General features: G+C 37.1%; 2 protein-coding genes and 1 long non-coding RNA gene across 3 annotated transcripts; all 3 read right to left on the minus strand.

Annotated features, from left to right (window-relative positions):
• Positions 1-953, minus strand: LOC136972891 (succinate dehydrogenase assembly factor 4, mitochondrial-like). Its single transcript, XM_067267540.1, has 2 exons — positions 810-953; positions 1-504 (listed from the first exon to the last, which is right to left on the minus strand). The coding sequence occupies exons 1-2, from the start codon at positions 865-867 to the stop codon at positions 215-217; spliced, it is 348 nt and encodes a 115-aa protein (XP_067123641.1). The 5' UTR covers positions 868-953; the 3' UTR covers positions 1-214.
• Positions 954-12,573: 11,620 nt separating this feature from the next.
• Positions 12,574-15,393, minus strand: LOC136972907 (uncharacterized). Its single transcript, XM_067267570.1, has 2 exons — positions 14,727-15,393; positions 12,574-14,123 (listed from the first exon to the last, which is right to left on the minus strand). The coding sequence occupies exons 1-2, from the start codon at positions 15,391-15,393 to the stop codon at positions 12,574-12,576; spliced, it is 2,217 nt and encodes a 738-aa protein (XP_067123671.1).
• Positions 15,394-21,985: 6,592 nt separating this feature from the next.
• LOC136972911 (uncharacterized) lies at positions 21,986-22,736 on the minus strand. The gene is made up of 2 exons (XR_010880411.1): positions 22,607-22,736; positions 21,986-22,489 (listed from the first exon to the last, which is right to left on the minus strand). It is a non-coding gene; the product is annotated as an uncharacterized lncRNA (long non-coding RNA).

Raw genomic sequence — 22,736 nt, forward strand, 5'->3', positions numbered from 1 at the left:
TTTAAGAATATATAATTTATTTTCACAGCAAAAAAACAAAAATTATAAATATGTACAGCTCATTTACAACAAACGAAAGAGATTTCTTTCATAATACAAACTCGACTTTAAAGATAACCGCTTACGACGTAGCTGGTCGACAAAACGACTCATAATAAAACTAAATGTTTGTGGCATACGGTGCAAATTTTAAGTCCGTTGTCCGAAATAAAATTCAGAAATCCGAAACTCTTCCTTTTCTCTCCCAATCTCCGTATCTTGTGGGTTCGGGTCCGGTGGGACCTCCTATCTCTCCGGTCACCGGATTGGTATGGTTGGGAAAGGGTGCAAACGGATCGCACTCGCCGTTCTTCTTGTGTTTGGCAATCTGTTGGTCGAGTTTTCCCAGCGGTGTTTTCACTTTTTGGATGACTTTCGGCAAAGGCGTCGTGGAGTTATTCGTTCCGGTCACGTTGGTACCGATGGGTCTTTGCCAAACAACTGCACCGATCGCTGCCTGACGTTCTAAAACAACAAAAATCAATCATGTTAAAGATTCTAATTATATTGAATACATTACTTTCTTAGGGTGCGACTATGCATAAGCGAGTGAGCAAGAAGATCAAACCCTGACAGATACGTACGAGAACCAGAAATTCGTTGTCGCCAGCGATATTTATCGCGTCTCGCCTCTTCTCGCTCGCTCGCTTCTGCATAATCGCACCCATTACACGTGTATCGATACACACACAAAACAAAACACTCCTTAAGTAGTTTAATTTTAAGATCGCTATCGTATTTTAAAAATCGGTAAACGTAAGTAAACTCACCAATAGCGCATCGACACAGAGAACCAACTTGTCTAGCGACGTTCGAGGTACTTAACATTTTAAAAAACGACGAAAAGTGGCGGAACGTAAACAAAACGAGAGCGGAATAAACAGCGTGACCCACGCCTTCCTCTTTTATACGACGAAACTCGATCAGCGCCCCCTTCCGATAAAAGTAGCGATACGATTGTCGTCCAAAGGTTAGTTTTTAATCTGAATTAACACCGAGATGGAGTTTATCTATCGTTTAAATAATATTTAATTAATTTTTAATAAAATTCCACTCTACCCGAAATTAAATAAAGGCGATGTTTACATTTAACGAAATTAAAACCGGAAAGACCTTGAGTTGTTGATAACCGCGCCGTCTTAAAAATAAAGTCTCGGACGCGATATTGTATGAATTTTTTATATAAGTAATGAATACGCATCGACGTTGTTATCGTTTTTAAGTCGGCTTTTGTTTGTAAGGAAGAGCGTAACTTCCTTTTACATCGAAACAAACTTATCCGCTTAATAATATCGTCCAAGTTTTTAAAATGAGTTTCGATCGCGGTTGCGCGCCCGAATGCTCCGAAATTCTTTCCGCGTTTACTTGTTAAATTAAATAACACATCGATAAAATCAATATTAAAATGAATATAAAGAATTTATTCGGAAGATTCGATTCCGCTCCGTCTTTTAATTAGTTATTGCCATTGGCAGTGTACCACTAAAACAACGTTCAAAGTCTCCTCTACGTCACCTAATCATTTTTATCTACCTTTAGAATAGATAAAATTCGTATACCAGATAAATATGTCACTCGTCCTTACAATTTTATTCGTATAATATTAAAAATTTCCTCGTTTAATGGCCTATATACGGTAGATTAAATAAAATAACGCGTTTTCCCTCTCGTTTTCACCCGTCTAAAACGGGTTATCTTTTCTCTTTGTTTCGTACAAAAACCATTTCGATATGACAATTTCAAAATATTTACGATTGTGTGTAATAAAATACGTCGGAAGAAATATTTTTTTGGCGACTTTTGATTCGAGTACAAAGTCTAAAATTTGATAAAAATGTGTAGTTTTCACCACAACAGAAATGATATTTGTGTGAGAGTTACGTGTTTTATATGGCCATTATTAGGGAAAAATGACCGTTCTTAAACAATAAATTAAATCTTTAATTACATTTTTACTGTTATTTTATTAAAATGTAACGATTTTTAATATGTTTAGACCTTTTTTTCCCGGCGATAAACGTCGGTAATAAGTTACGCCAAGGGAAAGTTTTTTGATAAAGTGAAACACTCTCTCCTATTATATGTTTGAGTCATACAAAAGTTAATTATAATATAATAATAATAATAATAATAATACAGCGTTATTTTCCGCTAAATACTCTGATTATATCGCCATTAATTAAAAACAATCTTTGTCTTGTATTATTATAAATTTTCTTCTCTATATTAATATAAATTAATACGACAAATATATTAAAATATAGAATATTTCCCCCTCCAAAATAGATCATTTCGAATGGAAAGATCTTGGACTCCGGTATAAACCAACCCGGAAATAAATTATTAAAATATTATTAAAAACCGAAACGCATACGAGAAATTGAAAAATGGCGGGGGGGGTTAAGTAGGTGTAAGAATGAAAATTACGCGAAGGACATCGGAGAAGATTACTTTCTTAGAAAGTAGAACAAAGGGGACAAAGTTCTCGGTTTGCAATGGAATTTTAAAATTCTATATAGCCTATTATTAATACTTATACGGGGTTTAATTCGGCTTATGGTTGTGGGTTGTCGCTGCTTCCGGGATTTGTTTATGATAATCGAAAACATTATCATATTAATAAAAATATTTTGTACACGTGATGTGTTCGTGTATTTTCCTCGTGCCTATTTAAGCGGTATTTTATTACCGAGTTGTCAAGTTTAATTTATTGTAAAAAGATTGTAAAGGCGCGTGTATATGAATTCTATATATAAAACTATTATATATAGTATAAACCGCAATGATAACTTATTAAACAAAAAATATACGGTGTGTATATTTATATATTTCAGAAATTTCATGTATTTCGTGGGTTTATATTCAATATATCGGTGCACGTGAAATGGGCTTATCAGTTAAAGATAAATAAATAAAAGATTAAAAATACTCTACTATACAGATATTTTCGGAAAAATTTAATTTAAAAAAGAACTATTTATTGGCAGAATTCATAAACGTTCACGGAAGGTAAAGAAGCAGCTAACTAAGGTAACATTAACCAATTTGAGTAGTGTTTCCACAATACCTCGTCCGGTGGTAAACTTTTACGGACACGACAATACGAAGACGAGCTTTTAGAATTAAACAATACTCGATAGCAGTGGCGTAGCTAGGGGGTGCGATAGGTGCGGTCCGCACCGGGCCCCTGAAAAACGATAGCCCATGGGGGCCCCAAAATCACGAAAAAAGACCCGAAAAATTTTTTCGGGGCTCACAAATCTGGTTCCGCACCGGGTCCGGAGAATCCTAGCCACGCCACTGCTCGATAGTATATTTTGCTGTTGTATTTTAAAAACTGTCGGCTAGAAAATCATGAAAACGTCATACTTTAATGGTATTTTACTTCGTTTGACGAAGGAAAATGTCACTAACGTATCGTAAAGGTTCTAATCCAATTGCTTCTTAGAAAGGCTATCGTTTTAAAAAGAACAACGAAGAGGAAAAAAATGTCTGAGCGATACGTGACTAAAGTATCGTCCACACACGCTTCAATAAAAATAAGTAGGTTAACCGAGTAAGTCAGGTAGCCTAAGAATGAAAGGACAATAGTAAAAAAAAACGAATAATAAGAGTGACCGATTAAAAGAAATATTGTTTATATTAGTCATAAAATACAGGTCTAATGTTACGGCTTATTACGGAACTTTTTAATCGAATCGACAACCCGACTAACCTTTTTTTCTTCCACGTTATCACTATTTAATACCGAATAAATTACGTTAATTTAGAATGTTTTTTGAGCTGAAATTTTGGCAACGTAGATCAAGATAACCCGTCTTTATTAATATTCTCATCATATTTTTTAATTAATAGATTTTATAATCTATATATTACACTAAGGAGGGTTTTTTAGAGGAATTCCTCCTAGATTTCTCGCTGGATTTGAACGAATTGGGTGTCGACAGATAAGGGCAGATCTGTAGATGTGCAATAAGCCTTTTGTTTTCGGAGATATCGGGTTCGAAAGTTTCGAAATTTCCCTATTCTTTTGTATGGGGATCGATGAGAAACGTTTTGCAATAATTCCTTGTTGGGTTCACCGAGGCCATCTGTGTATATAGTTTACGAATTAGCGCAAAGTCTGGCCCCCCAGCTCCGTCGGACGTGAATTGTCTGGACTATATGTGTGTCCATTGGCCATTGTTAATAATTTCCTACACATTTTTTTCTTTTTTCAGTATAATCCAACGAAACAAACTTAATTAGAAAGCTTATTATATCCTGTTGATACTGTGCTACAGATGTCAGTTTTACAGTTCATTGTACGCGTAATTTTTAATTATAAAATATTGCAATTTTGACGGGGTTGTATCACGTGTGTCATTCACTATGAAACTCTCCGGGTAGGAGAGAACTATATATCACAATGACAGGAATTTTTCGGTGCATCGACTGTTCATTAATATGCTGTGTGCAACAATAGGTGTCTTCTTGTACGAAATATTAACCGTTGGCGCTCCTGGGAAAATGTTCACGAAAGAATAATTTGGCTGTAAACTATGGTGTCTAATATCTGATGGATATTTATTCCCGTTTGAACCATACGCTGGAGTCGAGAACACCGAATCTTCAGAATATGGCCTTGGTGCCGGAGTAGTAACGAACCTCCTCTAGGTGATTGAGAATCCAGAGTCTTTTTTGGTAATTTCTTTATTTCCATAATCTGATGTGTGTTCTCACCGAGAAAGATACTTTGCCACTGGACACGCGAGAGAGAGAATCGATTACGTGATGGTCGTATTCTGAATATGGTTAAAGAAATGAAGGACTCCTTTAACACTAAAAATAATGTTAATGCTGTGAGATGAAATGATAAGTCCGCGATCACCGTTCTAACAAACAACAGTTTAGTTACACCCCTTTTGAGCGTGTCTCAATACAGTCGTAATGAAAGAAAACAAATCAAATTATTACAATCCTTGGCTATCGATGAATGCAACGAGCACAGCAGAGAGAGGTTGATTTGCACCACAATCTAGTTGCTAACTCTCGAATGAACGTCAAAGGAAAGAAATGGGGCGGCACTTTTCGCCACAATGATAAACAACGCAGTAGTGAATGGTTGGAAGCAAACTCATACCTAGATTTCAACTTAATCGCTCAAAATTCGACTTTTACTCTTCCTGAAGGACCCGATGCTCTGCCCTATTAAATCAAAGCGTCCTCACAAGCCCACAGTAATTTGCTTTTATTAGTAAACACGACAAATACTGCATGTAAATTGCAAACCGTAAACAAGATTTTATTACTGCAGTGTGGAGAGTAATACGATTTCGTCTTTCGCTTCCGCAGTTCCGTTTCCCCATAAAAAAGGGGGGAAACGTCTTCTATCTGTTGAATCCATTCCGCGAAACCAATTCTAGGCTGTACCTCACTCGGAACGCTTCCAACAATTCCAGTTCTAGGAGCCGAATTGGGTTGCCCGTCTCTAGTAATGTCGGACAATGTTTTTTTTTTTTTTTTTTAAATGCATTTCTGATTTGCGTATAAATAAATATTAAATTGGTGAAATGATAACAGTAAATTTCCGATTTTGCGGTAACGAAAGTCAAACTCAAAGAATAAATCTACGGAAAGATTAAATTTTAAGACACTCGAGGCATTACTATAGTAAACCTGTCTAAAACGGAAGCGGCGGTACCGACCGGAACTGTCCGTTTCGACAGGTTTCCAGTTTTATAGAGGTTTATTTTAATGCATAAACGAAAAAAAAGCGATACAAATTTATATTTAGAACTGCTTCTCTCGCAATGTGTTTTTTGTGTTTCAGAGACGTGTCGAAACACAAAAAACACTTACAAAACACCAAAACGGTGTACGGATGAGGGAAAAAGAAGAAGAAAAAATGCATAAAAATTCAATATTCTTGGAATATGTTTTAATTATCATCTCGAATTCAGTGATGATACGCCGAAAAATCTCACTTTACGATTGGTTTCCGCCTTGTAATGTATTTTCCGTGGCAAATCGCATTGTTTATTTTCCGTTTAGGCAGGTTTTCATTTTATGGAGAGTTTAGACATTATTTTCCATATAAAAAAATTTGGCATTTACCAATGCTATATCTACGGACCGCAATCGGATTCGATACGGTTAATTACGGACTTTGAACTATCACTTTGGACTTAAAACGTACGAAAAGTATCTTAGTTAAAATCAATAATCGCTTAAAAAACAAAAAAATAATAATAAATAAATCGTTTAATATCGTCATTCCGACCTTCGATCCTTTATCCGGTGCGAAACATTGACATCCGCTGCACCCCACGTTATTAAATCAACCCAGTTTCGAGATTGAAAGAAATTCCTATTCTTTAGAACAGTAGAAGTGAAAGAACCCTTCGCTTCACTTCGAAATTATTGCGTAAGGAAAGAAGAATTAACGGCTAATTTAACCTTGATAAAAAAAAGAGAGAAGTAAATATACATGTATTTATATATATATATATATATATATATATATAATACTGATTAATGATGTTAATTAAAATAAATTAAAATTAAATAGTGCAATAATACTTTGCGTAACGAAACGCACTTTTCCTGGTTTGACGGCTCTTCTAATTAATTTCGTTTATTTCATTGTAAAGTATCGAATTTCTTTCTGTAAATTCTTCTTGTCCAAGGACTTAAAAGCTTCCGTAAGTAAGACACTGACGTTTTGTCATCCGGTGTAGTTACTGTATTTAGGAGGTCGAATTCGGGAGTTCGTTGACCCCGAGATTAGTCGTTGGGGATGACGCGTAACTTTTTAAACTATTGTTTTTCGATATTCCTTTGGAAAATATTTTTACTTTTAATCCGTAAACACTTACTACGTACTGTACTTGAAATTTCTATTGTTTCGTTTACACATTTGTTATCTACAGAATGTTTTTTAGGCCTACAAACTTCAATTTTCCTTCTCTTTGTAATTATTAAAAACTTTCCAAAGCAAACCACAGCTTTTAATACCGAATAATTCATTTATAAATCATTTACAGTTTATTTATAACTATTATCTCCTATTAGAACAATGGTATTATCTCTCTTTTTTTTTTATCGTTTTAATCGCGGTTTTAACTTACAAAGACGAAAAACTAATTATGAAATATCGTCAAAGTAAAACTGAAAATAAAAGAATATTTATTGTAAATAATAACGATGTCGTCATTGGATGAAATACGAAAGTTATGGCGAAGTTTCAAATCAGAAAGTGTGTTCTTGTTTCCAAGCGATGAGACTGGCTTTAATTATGAAGAACGGCTTTTATACGTACACCCTAATTAATGAGGAACGCTACGCATAAAAGTGTACGACATATTTGTTTACATTATATATATATTGTACCTCGTATATTATATTACACTCGAAAAACTACGTAGTGTGTGATAAATGTTTATACACTTGTACTTCACTGTGACTATTAAATTTCGTATATAGGCCTATATATAGAGCGTTTCTTTACTCATCGAACGCTGTCGTAATAGCAGAAATCGTTTCTAAATTATTATTATTACTTTGTTAGTGTCTTAGGTGCCGGGAATTATCGGTCAATAAATGAATCACGAGGGTTGAGGAGGCGATCACGTGCTGGTAGACGATTCTACATGTGAACAGAGCGTGGTGTCAAAGGCGTAAACAAGGTCATCGCGTGTTTCTCTTTAATATATCGAGTGGCTGCCAGGGTACTTTGTTCTTCCACAACATACCAGATCTAGTAACAATTAAAATACGTAGATTTTTATTAACAGTAAGCTATATAATTCGAAGAATATAAAAGTACGCGAGACCTTAGCGAAAATCGTTTACGTGAGAATAACCACGCGTCTGTTAACGACTAGGTCACTCGATCCGTTAATAAACTAGTTTTATAAGGTTTAAACTTAGCCTAACTTTATTCTGGTTTCGTGTATCTGGATTTTTTTAGTCCCGAAAAAGAATAAAATCGGACTGCGCCATCCGACCTCTAGCGAGACCTTCGCGATAACACCACTCTCCGTCTCGTCTTCGATATCGATGCTTTATCCAAGGTCGATGACAATTAAAATTCGAAACGCAATGAAATACGTTAATAGCGAGGTTGAGGCCGAAGTTTTAAACGCGAAAACGTGTACGTCGGATGTTCGGCGCCGCTTTCCTGTAAGCCTAGAAGTTTGACAATTGCGTTTGGAAAGTCAGTGGAATCGTACTCGACATTCCAAAGGCCATTGTCAAACTTCTAGGCTTACAGGAAAGCGGCGCCGAACGACCGACGTACACGTTTTCGCGTTTAAAACTTCGGCCTCAACCTCGCTATTGTTTACGAACAATCCAACGCTACACTCGGCCGCCGCGCCGACATTTGATGGGAATGCGATTGGAGCCGAACGATTCACGCTCGGTCGACCGAAGGAAAATAAAACTCGGAAACGGAGACAATGTAGTTGTTTTTTTTTTTTTTTGAATTTTCGGTGCACGAGACGTTCGACACGTACGCAGTCGGGGATTGTCTCCGACGAGTGGAAAAACGGCGAAAGGTCACTGACTTCTACGGCCTTGTTAATTAGTTCTAATGGCGTATCGGACTCCGGCTTATCTCCGATTTCGTACGAGTCGTATACAATACTGCGTCGTTTCGTTCATTTTGTTTTTCCAGGGCCATCTCTTACGTTTAATTTGCATTGTCACCGATTTCTGTACGACTTAATTTGATATCTCCGATGGCCCTTAAGGCGTTATGTTTTCTCGTCGACCGTGAAAAATTCCTAAACTAAAGTTATCAAAGTTAAAATATTTATGAGATTTCTAAAGTTATTTTTAAATGGGATTGGTTCAAATAATTTTGAGTGAATATGGAAAAACTTATCATTAAAAAAGTACAAATTGAAAATAACAGAATAAGTAACTTCACCGCAGTGTTATGCGCTCTGCGAGGAAGCACACATTACTAGAATTAAACGACTTATTTTCTAATCATTATATGTTAGCATAGTTGTAAAAATGTAATGATGTTACCTAATTGTATATTTAAAATATTCAAATGGTGAGATGTCTGGCGCGTGGACTATCCGTTGACATAACAAATATCGAACAATAAGATGTAAATTTATAAATAATACACAATTTACCAATGAATCGTGGTTTATAGTCTATATCGACTGTTCATATACTGTACTTTTCAATAAACGAACGAACAAAAGTATTGTGCACGCATAAGCACTTGCCACAGTGGGCACATTTCATAAATCTAATTTGACCACAATCTACAGCATCATCGACAAGACTGTTGTTGTCTGTAAATGTGAAGCGCGCTGAGGAATTTCTCTCTACAGTCAGAAGCCCAGAAGAACAGCGCGAGTAACGGATTATATGTTTGAAAATAACAACAACGCTTTTACGTGTGTTCCGATTGTCAACCTTGTGTACCCCTTTGGCGTTGAGGAATATCTCTAGGTCTGCAAGAATTTCTCTGGCAAGGTGTTTTAACTGCCGATGAAAGATGATGTCGAGAGGCTGCACCGGAGAAATACAGTTCTCTGTTAAGATTTTTAAATTTCTGGTGTATCGGCAGCTTGACCGAAGAATTTTGACGATGAATCCATGCTTGCGTGTCCGCCCATGAACTTTACATTTGGAACTTTTTGTCTTTCCAAAAAGAATTCATTTACAGACCTTCATTTTGCCCGACTGTTGCAAGTGACAGTGGAAAGCGTGAAACTATCAACTTGAACTGTGAAACTTGGGGAGCTTCGGGCTAAAAATGCAAGCGGAGACCTTGCATTTTTAACCCAAAGCTCCCCCAAGTTCTCATAACCGTAAGAAAACGTTGCCAAGATATCACCAGCCCTATTAATAACACTGTTGTGTAGCTATGTTGCCAGATTTTTTAGTGATTGAGAGTACCCAAAAATTGATTTTTCATACCTAACTTACACTTTCAACTTTAAAGGATTAAGTGCTTGTAGGCAGTATTGGAAAGCATAATGGTCAACATTGAACATATGATCGGCATCAAAGGTTCTTGATATAAATTTCGTGTCATCTTGAAAGGTTCTTGATATAAATTTCTGCCCGCATAATATTCTTTGCTGATTGCAGCCAGTGGCACATCCTATGGGAAAAAAGACAATTGTCAGGGCCCCAAACCAGTCTTTTGTAAGGAAATATTTCCCTAAAAATATTCTCTGGAAGAAAAATGTCTGAAGTCAACAATGTACAGTACATGAAGCTCCTTAATTTTAATTCACCCTGGCCTCCATAAAGCTATATAACTCGCGCGTTATGATCCATAGAATGAAACGGTTCGGGGATTGAATTATTGTATGAAACACTATCTTTGTGCGAAAATTAATCGAAATCGGTGGGGGACATAGGTATGGTACCCTTGTTTAACTAAATTAAATGATAATTATTAATATAAACTAGATATTTATGTAAATATTTTAGAATTCTTCTTTACATGAAACTGTATCAATCTTCTTATTTATTTCTCCCAATGAAGTGTAATATATCAATAAATGACAGAAGGTTTTCTTTACATCTGTTTAATTCTTCTTTTTCATTTGCCGAGATAATTTACTTTAGAATTATGTCGGTTGTTGTGGAATTTTCCTTTGTCCTTTTAAAAGCATAAATTTGTGGACCTCGGGGGGGAGTACAAGGTCGAAAACGTGTCATATAATATTGGACTAGAAAGTGTTAAAACAAATTTTGGTTGACGTTTCAGACCCTGGTTGAGGCCTCACATATGGTTACGGCAACGCTTCTGAATGTAATATAGAAGTTAAGGCGCACGTATTCAGCCCAAAACGTGAACGGCGGACGGACGAGCGCCGCCATCTGGCAATTCTATACGGTCAATAATGGCGTTTGCTACGTCTAGAATGGCGAGTAGAAGATCAGTTAAACTTCATTTTTTTGTGTTTGGGGTTAAAATTATAACGTATCTTTTTTTTTTTAATTAAAATAATGATTATTTAAACATTTACGAATAATATTGGGTTAATATTACCCTAGGTATCGAAGATGGCGGTGCTTCCGGTCGCCATTTTGACGGCCATTTATGAATGCGTAATTATCGAAAATAGTGAACGCGATGTATTAGTTACAAAACATCGTTTTTATAATTTAAGTTATTAAAAAAATAAATAATAATATGAAATAATAATTTTACTTACATTATTGTGCATCAGTTTCTCGTTTCCGACGTTTGGTTTCTACTGGAGGAGACTCCACATTACAAATTGACGTTCTTTTTTTCTTATTTTTATCCGGTTTCTCAGAATTCTTGCCTTTTTTCCTGTTACCTTTAATTCTTTCTTATTAATTTTAGTTACTGGAACGGCGGGCACAGACTCAGGTTCCTTCCTACTACCCATTTTCTACTTTTTAGTTTACGGCCTTTTTCGTATTTACGTTTGCATATAACTGTTTCGTCTATTTCTACGATTTTATTCGGACCTCCGATTTTGAATGATGTCATATTATGCAAAGCAACTAGCATCACAAAACGTATATCGTTAAACCAGTCAACTGCAGCCTTGTTAGAAATACCTGCAGCAATAGCCGAGGTAGTTGAAGAGCATTCCAATCCCAGATAATGCCATATAAACGACAATATTTTAGTCCAAGAAATTTTACTTCAATTATCTTTGGTTAATGTTACCTTAGGCAGCCAAGATGGCGGCTCGTCTCGGGTTCCAGCCAAGAAACAGTGGGACGCACGTTCTAATCTAACCTATTCTAATAATTTGGTTGATAATAATTATGGTAATTTATTAGAATAGACTAGGTTAGAACGTGCGTCCCACTGTTTCCTGGCTTGAATCAGAGACGGCGCCATCTTGGCAACCTAAGGTAACATTAACCCATTCGAGTAATTGATAAAAATTATGGGAGGTGCATCCGGCCCAAAATTCTTCAGAATTAATATTAATATCACTCATTTAAAAAAAATTAATATCAACAAAATCCTAATTAATTAATGTTACAGTTATCAAATAATTAAATTAGAATTACAATATTTTAAATTAATAATAACTAAATCCAATAAGTCTTTAACACAAGTAATACGTTAAATCAGCGATATCATTTCACTAGTTACTTTGTTCTTAAAAATTTGCATATTAGGTCTTAGGGCTTTGGTTGACGTTGGGCGTCAGTTACTCGGACTATTGCGCCCCGTGGTGGTGAAAGATGGCGATACTACAGTATTATTTTCCTCAGTATTTATAAGTCTGCTTATAAACGGTGAAAAAAGTGATCATGCTTTGTATACAAATCTCAATGGGTGTAAAATTTAGACAATCGCTTATGTTGAAGATATTGTAACGTCTGATATTATTGTTAAGTTTTTTTGCGGACGGGGTCAAAATGGTAACATTTATCCAAACGATGTCTCGTAGTGTCTTATTCTGTCGGGCAGAATCTGCAACGATCAGTATTCATCAGGTTACGTTTGTGAAGAAAGGAATTAGTGATAAGAGAAATGGTTCTGGCCCGATGTATTAGGATGGTTGTGTATCGGTCCGTCTAATCCATGACCGGGATGTGGCGGCCGATGGTGAGCCAGTGATAGTCTGAGTGGCTAGGAAAATTATGCCAATCAGTGTCTATTTGCTTTTTGATATCGGTGTTTATGATGCTGATGTAATCCTTCGGTGTGATATAACGGGTTTTCTTGGTGTCATTAGGAAGGCTCTTAGCAAGTTTGTTCGCTTGTTCATTTAAAGTTATTCCTTTGTGTGCTGGGGTCCATACGAGACGCGTCCGTAGATTACCTTTATTGCGACTGTTGTGATTTATGATGGTGTAAATGATGGATGAAGACTTATCCTGGTAAGCGTTGATAGCGGTAAGGATAGCTTGGGAGTCCGTGCACACAGTAATGTTGCTGTTATTCTCAGTAGCGTGTTGCAACGCACATAGGATAGCGAAACTCTCCGCCGTGAAAATGGTGGCCTCGGAATGCAGGGTGTAGTGGGCTTTGATGCTATTGGAGTAGTCGGTGAACGCTGCCGTGACATTCGTGTCGGTTTTGAAACCGTCGGTGGCTAGGAAAGTAGAGGGGTCTTGTGCCGTTGCCCACTCGTGGAAAGTGGATTGGATAACAGGGTTTGGCAGGGAGGAGTCCTGGAATGGAAGATCGCCGATATGTATGTCGAAAACGGTGGCGTCCGGGAGTATAGAGTTTTGAGCCGGGTGCTTATTGATAGGGATGTTATGCATGTTAGTCCAGTTCCAGATGTAATGGGTAATGGGACTTTTCACAAGGGTGGCGCCTTCGTTGCTGTGGATCAGATGTATAATTTTCCGGGAAAAGTTGTCCCTCGGTGCCTTCTGGAGATAGGAACTATAATGTTTTATAAGATACTTCCTGTAGCGGCATTCTATAGTAGTGGTGTTGGTCGCTCTGCGGGTAAGGATGTTGTTTGCGGTCATAGGGAGACCGTAACTGAGTTTAATAAATTGTATCTGTAAAGATTCTAGGATTGCCATTTGGGTTTTTGTTATGGTTGCGATGCTGGGGATGACGTACATGAGAAGGCTGCCGATGGTGCTGTTGGCGATGCACAAAAGATCCTTTGGTTGGCCACCGTGTTTTTTGTTGCAATAAATTTTAAAGATGTTTAGTAACTTTCTGCTCTTGTCCCGAATGTATTGTATGTGGGCGTTCCAGGTTAAACGTGCAGTAATGTAGACACCAAGAAGTTTAATTTTGGAGACCTCTGGGATTGGTTGATTATTGAGAATGAAAACTTGGTTGCCACGTATATTGATGGGTATGCGCATAATTGCGCACTTCCGTGGCTGGCACTGTACAGAGTTTTTATGAGCCCATCTGCCAAAATTGTTGAGAAATTGGACCGTGTTATAATGTAAATGAATCGGGTCAGTACCATGCGTGACAGCTGTAACATCGTCTGAGTATACATAGATTTTAGTATTTTCATTTTCAAGATGAAAGATGTCATTCATGAAGATAGCAAACAGGAAGGGGGATATCACACTACCCTGAGGAATTCCTAAACATTGGGTACTACTATGGGAGAGGTAGCCTTGTCCATTTGATTTGTGTCTGCCTGTTGGACAAGAAGTCTTGAAGCCAGAGAATTGAGTTGCCTTTTAGACCTTTTTCTAGTGGCATTCCATATAATTAGAGAGTGGTTGACTTTATCATAGGCACTACAAATATCGAGAGTAGTAATGTTGATGTAATAGCCTTTATTCCGGGGCCGGATGGCCGAGCGGTCAAGGTTAGCAGCCTGCCGCCCTGGGGGACCCGGGATCGAATCCGGACGGGTCGAAAAATCCCCTGGAATTTTTCGGGAGGTGTCTGGATATGTTGGTCCTCGTCCCTCACCACCCGGCCGCCCCATTGTGGGCCTGGCCGAACCCATAATGGGCTTGCTATAAGAGGCCCTCTTAGTGCCCACTGGGCGGAAAGAGTTAAAAAAAAAAAAAAAAAAAGCCTTTATTCCGGAGGGTATATATTTGTAACATGAGGTGCGTAAGTAAGTCCCGAGTGCCTTTGCCGGGTAGGCCTCCAAAGTGCTTATAATTAAACCAATTATTGTGAGTGGCTATGCGCTGCCATCTGTTTAGTATCATCCGTTCCATTGTTTTCATGATCGTGGAAGTGAGCGCTATTGGCCTATAGTTCTCGATCATAGTCGGATCTTTACCATGTTTGTGGATGGGGAGGATTATGGTGTTTTTCATTTTCGGAGGTATGTTGCCCGTCGACCATATGGTGTTGTAGACCGCCAAAAGGTGACTTTTGGTCTGGTAATCAAAACCCTTTAGCATGTTTGTCATGATGCCATCGGCCCCGGGAGTCGTGTTTCGTCCTTTTTTAATTGATATATCCAGTTCTCTGTTAGTGAAGGGGAGGTTGTAGGGATCTTGCTGATATGTAGTATTATTAGGACGACTGATGATTGGCTGCTGATCTCGTAGTTCAGGGATGAAGAAGTTGAGGAATTTGGCTGCTTGATCTTTCGGAGTTATTAGTGTGCAGTTGTCATGCCGTAGGATGAAGTGGCTTGATGGGGAGTTGTTATTGTTGCGAAGGCGGCGGAGAATGCTCCATATGTTATTCTTGTAATGGGGAGAGGACGCCATGCATTCCCAAAAAGCACGCTTCTGGGTGATGATGCAGCGTTGTAATTCCGCTGTGGCTTTTTTTGCTTGGATCCAATTGTCACGATTGATGTGTCTTTGATATCGATGATAAGACTTACGCTTGGAGGCAAGTGCTCGTTGGCAATCGGAGTTCCACCACGGGGGTTTAGGTGGTCGACTGCTCACTCTGCGATTCTTCCGCATGGCGAACAAGGTCACCGTAGTCATTTGTTGAACGAGGTCATCGTAGGTCTATTCGTTATGTGCTGCCCAGGTGATAAAGGTATTCATGGCGTTTACGTCATTCGTGTTATCACTCCTGTCAGTCTGTTGACAGCTCTTGGTCTTGGCAGGATTGGGTGCGTGGAAGTTTGGGTTATTGTTGTTTGCATATTACAACGCGATATATCACAGCTCCCTCTATCAAAACGTCACTTGAAAATCTGATTCGTGATTACCGGAAGCTCCGCCATCTTCGATACCTAGAGCAACATTATCCTTATATTGTAAAGAAACAAACAATTTTAATCCAAAAATTATTTAATTATTCAATTTTTTAGCGAGTGGTGTGGAGTGCATATAGAATTTACATATATTTGTGTTCAAAATAGCTTGAAAATGTGTTTGTGCTTTGTTTGGCTTCCTCAGTAGACATTCTTTCATAAAAGCTAAACAAAGCACAAACACATTTTTAATACCCCAAAACAATTTTTCAATATTCAAACTGTCGTTTATTATTTTCATAATAAAATCATTTTTTCTTATTTTTTTTAATTATTGTTTAAATTGTTTAAAAATGAACCCAATTATATATTCAATTATTGCAGAAGCTGTGTTCTTTCCTTTAACCATACACATTAGAGAGGTTGAGGCGCACGTATTCAGCCCAAAATGTGAACGGCGGACGGACGAGCGCCGCCATCTGGCAATTCTATACGGTCGATAATGGCGTTCGCTACGTCTAGAATGGCGAGTAGAAGATCGGTTAAACTTCTTCATTTTTTTGTGTTTGTGGTTAAAATTATGGCGTATTTTATTAAAATAATGATTATTTAAGCATTTACGAATAATATTGTAAAGAAACAGACGATTTTAATCCAGAAATTATTCAATTTTTTAGCAAGTGATGCGCAGTGCCTATAGAATTTACATATATTTGTCTTCATAATAGCTTATCTTAAGGTAGGTTTGTTCTTCCACGGCATCTTCTACCATCAACAGGGTAATACGTTTGTAAGTTTTCTAAAAATTAATTTTCCGAGCTGCTTTCGAATTTACATAAGCCACTACTTCCCTCGACAAAACTATGAGGTAGTCCTATCGTCCGATCATACGGTAGGAGAATTAAAAATAATTATTTAGTGTTATTAAACATCCTATAAATACTTTTAAACACTTTAATTTGTTTATTTGCCTTTGCTGGTAACCCTCGATGTTAAATGTATCCGCCATTTTTTCAACAAATTTCCCGTGAGTCAATGCGCGACGTTCACTGAGTCACATGATGTAGCGAACGAGCGCCGCAAGGTCTTTTACTTGGACTTAAAACGTCAAACGTGTACTTCTGCTTGCCGTACAAGTTTAACGTTTGTACTTGCGCCTCGACTTCTCTATTAATTAATGACTGTGGCTGCAAGAACTGTGCATAATTTTCTTGATTGTTTCTTCCATCATTCATGAATAGTGATGATGAATTCATAGGTTGTTGCTCACCTCATTCACGAATGCCTTCGATGAATGTGGCGTGAAAGAACGAATTGAAGTAAGGAAGGCAAAACTTTGCATAATGTGTATGGTTAAAAAAAGAATACTGCGATAATTGAACATTTAATTAGGTTAACTTTTTAAAGAATTTAAAGAATAGCGTTTTTTTAAAGTAAGGAAAAAATGATTTTATTATGGAAATAGAAAAAAACGGTTCGAATATTGAAAAATTTTGTGAGTGTGTTTGTGGTATGTTGGCTTGTATGAAAGAATGGTAACTGGAGCGAGAAATATTGTAATTTCCGGAATTCATTAGGGTAAAGAATAAAGTTGTTGATTGGCTAATAGTTTTGGAGTTTGCGGATGGGATAATTCCTAGAAAATAGCTGTGTCTAAACCGGGCAATACGAACCCGGTTTAGACATTGTTATTCATAAATTAAGATGAGAATTAAGATTCATTAATTCTATTGTAATGAATATGTTCTTGAAAATAAATAAATAAAAAAATTGAAATTTTGAAAGATGGTAAATTCGGATCAATACGCGTATAGCTTTCGTTTCCTTTTCTGAGACTTCTTCCAGCACTATCGTCGATGAATGAATTTTCCGATGAGCGTAAAGAAAATTCCGGCTACTACATTCAAGAATGCGTAACCATTAAAGGGTATACGGCCAATTATTGGGCATATAAGTCCAGATATATGTTTTGAGATGGTATTCGCATTCTTCACCGGAGGCTCGCCCTCCGGTGTTTAAAAACAAAACTATTCTATCTGGGCCGTTTGATTCCATCTTGTGTGTTATCAGCAGTAAAGATGAAGAGCAGTAGAAAAAGCAAAGCTTTTTGTTGCATTCCAAATTGCAATTTCAAAGCCTTACGGGAGCTTAATATAAGTTTTCGTCTATTCCCACATGAAAAACAGATGATTATTCGGAAATCGGTCGGTTATATTTATGAGCTTCTCTGAATTCCGAAAAAGTGGATTAGACTTAAGAATTGGCAGTTTCCCGATTGTCCAGCTTTATATGAAAAAGTTATGCTGTCAATTTTAAAAAAATATTTTCTTAAAGTTTAAAATGCCAGTAATTTTGTGTGGGACACATGGTCGGATTTAAGCATTTCGAAGCCCTAAGCAACAATTTACATAGCTTTTTACTTGTAAATCCAGCCCTGATAAGTCAAAGCTGATGTTTTTAACACAAAGGGCACAAATATGTATAGAACGATCTCTCTCATTTGTTTCGATACCACATAATGACGTGTCCCGCTAGCAAAATTGTTCTCCTTCTATAAAATTTCTCGATAAACAGCTACAAGCAGCATATATCATTATATCGGACATCAATATATGATTAATTTTACATGACTAGTTACAGCGACCCAGATAAAGTAGCCATTTTGTAAAAATGCAGCGCCCTCTATAGTTTATGAAAAACGCGAATATCGAGTAGATTTCTGGACACCGAGGGGAAGATTGCCAAGATACTCGAAAAGTGCTTGTGGTCGCCATTCAGATTTCGTTTTACGGCACATACGGTCGTATATTTTTTGCATGACGGTACGTTGTAGAAAAGTAATTTAATTTAATTAACTAAACTGCTTGAAGTAACTTTAGAAATCACAAATTTAATCACTCACCATCGGGGAAGAAATCTTGCATAAATTCATTCATTAAATTACAGTCTCGCTTGCCGAAATCGTAGGTTATCAAGCAAGACAGCCACGAATCGTGGTCATCGGAACAATACTAAAGTGCATTTACACACACACAAATCACGATTAAATTCAACATTTGGTTATCTTTACTTGTTTTATTGTGAACAAGTTGAAATTCAAACAAGTTTTATAATTCCAAATATAAAAATAAAATATAATGAATTAAGATGATCTTAAATGAAATTTCACATGTTATAATTATAGAAATGTTCAACAATTGCTGTCAGAAGTTGAAGAACAAGTACATAACTTATTTTTCCTACATGAGATCTTTCTTGTGGGAAGGAAAAAAGAACGATTTCCCATTAAAGAATTATTTCGTAGAATTAACAGTGGAAAAGGCAGATTTATTTGGGAAGGAAAGCGGAGACAAGACAAGATTGAACGCGATATTTTCTACAGAAGATGGTCATCAAACCACTTTAGAGATAGGAGATCCCGGTTATGGTAAATCTACTTTATGCAAGAAAATTGTATACGATTGGGCATCCGCGAATTATCTGCGACTTTCATTTAACATTTATTGTCTTTTTAAGACAATTAAATGATAGAAATGTGATAAAGATGCCTTACTCAATGAAACGCATGGACACTCCTCAATGGATAACGATTGGAAATTTCGAGATAAAGAAGAACATTTCAGTTATTCTGATGGGTTAGATGAAATTGTAAGATTCTGAAATTTATAAGGGAGGAATCTGGAAGGACTTACACGTCAAGCGCCTCGTTCTCTGTAATTCGACACAATGAAACAACTCGAACACTCGCTTCCCACGAATCCAACCCTTGGGTCCTCGTCCTGGGAAGTGGAAATGCCAATTTTAAAGAGTAAAACACTATAAATTGACGGCCGAAGGGGCTCTGGATTAAAAGGAATTTTACTCATTAGCATCAATAATTGACGGCCGGATGGCCGAGCGGTAAAGGTGGCAGCCTACCGCTCTGGGGGACCCGGGATCGAATCCGAACGGGTCGAATAATCCCCAGGAATTTTTCGGGGGGTGGTCCGTTCGGATATGTCGGGCCCCGTCCCTCACCACCCGGTCGCCCCATTGTGGGCCTGGCCGAACCCATAATGGGCCTACTAAAAGAGGCCCTCTTAGTGCCCGCAGGGCGGAAAGAGTTAAAAAAAAAAAAAAAAGCATCAATAATTGTTTTCCGATGAATTTTTCTGTTAAATCTCAGGAAAAAATTTAGTGTGGTAAGACATTATCTGCACACAAATCTCGCTCCTATTTCAGTATTCTCAAGATTATTAAAGATCTTTGTGCTCATCGTATATTTCATCATATTTACAACACGGCAGCTAGTGTTTTTTATTGTTTTGTTTATCGAGGACAGTAAGAGAGGGCCGTTTTAATCCTACCCATTTTTGGTTTCTCGAGATCCACAATATGAACTGCCGGACTGTATGGGACGGGACTTGATACATTAAGTACAGATCGTCCTGGGTTCTTCAACAGCCCAAATTTGATCTCAGAGCGGTAGACCGAAGTCTTAAGTGCTCAAACATCCGGCCGTCACCTTTTTATACTAGGCCTTGAAAGTATAAAAGAAATTGCGACAAAAACAGGCATTAAATTAACCTACCGAAGGCCCCCACTATATATACTTTATTGCACAATGCGAAAGACAAGCAGGACGATCGCAAAGCTCTGGGAGTATACAGTATCCTGGTTAGGGATGAGTAATATGGTGTACATAGGCTCCACTAAACGATCCATCCAACAGATAGTTCGCGAGCACAAATATGGCATAGACCAGTGATTCTCAACCTTTTTTCGTCACGGTACACTTTAATAATTTAAAAATTTGGCGGCACACACGGTTACTTCGGTAAGTACCGCGAGACAAACGGTGACGTCATAACAGGGATTTTTAAATGCAGTTGATTATTTAGGTACGTTTTCTAAACGCCTTGGTAACTACCGGCAGTTACCGGTAACACCGGTTACAATTTCCAAACGCGCCCTTGGTAGGTAGAACTAATTGAACGTCTGACGCCGCTTATGTATGGGTATTTGCAATGCCGGCACACTAAAGTGCCGCGGCACAGTGGTTGAGAATCATTGCTTTAAGCTCTGTTTTGTGCCTGAAAATTGTTGCACATACCGGTACATTAATTTGGCTGAACGTTAGAATATCGTTAAGCAGTATCAGCAGTGAAGGAAGTTTGGGGCAATGGGTTTATGAGTTTATGGGAGATGAAATGGAGGGGCGCAGCGGGTTTCGTGGTAGTTAAGTGTGTCCTTGTAAATATCGCGTTTATAGAAAAATTATTAGAATTATTTTAGTTTATTAAGGTAACGCGACACGTGAGCGATCTGTCAAGGAGGATGCATCCCGGAAAGACTTTTATGTGAAACTGGCCTAAATTTAAGGGTTACTAACGCAAAGAAAACCCAGAAAATTCCAAGTGGCCAATCCGTTGGCCAAGCGCGAATCCACGACCGACTACCGGTATTCGGTGGTTTTGTCCACTCGGTTACTGGAGGGTACTTATTGAACTGCAATTTGAAAAAATTGTAGACCTATAAATTACCACTGTCGTCCATCCGTCTCTATCCTTCCTTAATCTCGAAAACAGAGTTGGATAGATGAATGTTGAGACGAGATACGGAAATCGTAAGAACAAGAGGACCAGATTAACTATATGTGGGGAACGTCACCCTCCACATCTTAACAGTCGTAACGAACCCGAGGTGGTAAGAGTTAAGCCTTGTCCTGTCGAATCTGATATTAAAATGAATCCCAAAAAATGCTCCCTAATTTCTATTTGCTTTGATTTATTATTTAATAAAACAAACCTTACTACAACAGTAAGTTGGTCTTTGTGACTTACATCAGGAGTCGAATCTAAAATAATAGAAAAATATTTACTAGCTTTTAACATAGATATAATTTCATGTTTTATTTTCTCTCCCAGAAGGGAAATTAGTTCGTTTTGAATATGAACACCTAAATAATGAGGCATATTTGATGGAGTTTTTCTAATCCTGTTAATATGATCGGATATCGTATCATTAAAGTTTGCAATTGTTTCAATGAATTTTAAAAAGTTTCCATTTTGTTGCTCATATATCTTGTTATTTTCACCCCTAAAACTCAAATTTTGACCGGCTAAAAATTTAACAACATAAATTATAATTTTTAAAACAGAAACCCATCTATCTTTTTCCATGTTTATTAATTTCTCATTTAGTGAATCAGTTGTCGTTTTAGAAGAAATTGATTATTTTAGATCAATCCAAGATTTTGTATTACAAATGTGACCTTTTGATTTTTCATGTCGTTCTATAACCTGACTTAAATGTCTCCAATCATTATAACCCTCAACTAAACCACTAGAAAAAGTTTTAAATATTTTGCAAGGAAAACAATATACACAGTCTTTTGATTTAGAATACACCAGCCAAACTCTTGGAATTATTTCCCCATTACACAGTTTTTTTTTATAATAAATAGACGAGAAACCTCTATTGTATTTATTTAAAGGAAACGTTATATCAGCTTCTGTCAGTTGGGTAGGCCCTAACTCTATCAGAGTTAATTTAATTTTATCCAATAAAACACCAGGCCAATAGTTAGGATCCTCATGAACATGAAGATTTTCATTTTCAAAACTTACTTCTTCAGGACTTTGTTCTTTTAATAAAACACCTGCTTCCATTGTAGTTTTGGTATTCGACGAGTCCTCCTTTTTTTCCCCGCTACTGACCACTATGAATTCGGTCTCCGTCACATTTACATCTCGAGCTTGGGAACTTGATGGTGCCTCCTGTGATGTTGTTGAGATTAAAAACGTTTCGAGTGAACCACTAGCCTTTTTAACTAATTCTTCTTTTTCACGCTTTCTTTTTCTGTACTGTGCGCCAGAAAGCCTTTTTCGATTATCAGACATCTACCAAAAAAAAAAAAAAAAAAATGAATCCAAGTTATGATTCGTCGAAAAAATTTTGTTTTCGAAGATTTAAAGAAGCATAAATTAATTAAGCTTTGTTTTTCGAAAAATACCAACTTTTGAAAGGAAACTTTACAAAATTTTTTATTTTGTCTGAAAATTTCAACATTTTTAATCAAAACAAAAAAATATTAAGATTATGCTAATCTTTAATTAAACTATATTTTACTAATAAAAAAAAGAAAAA

The sequence above is a fragment of the Centruroides vittatus genome, unplaced genomic scaffold (genome assembly GCF_030686945.1).
Source record: "Centruroides vittatus isolate TY-2023 unplaced genomic scaffold, ASM3068694v2 contig_3060, whole genome shotgun sequence".
Classification (NCBI taxonomy): domain Eukaryota; kingdom Metazoa; phylum Arthropoda; class Arachnida; order Scorpiones; family Buthidae; genus Centruroides; species Centruroides vittatus.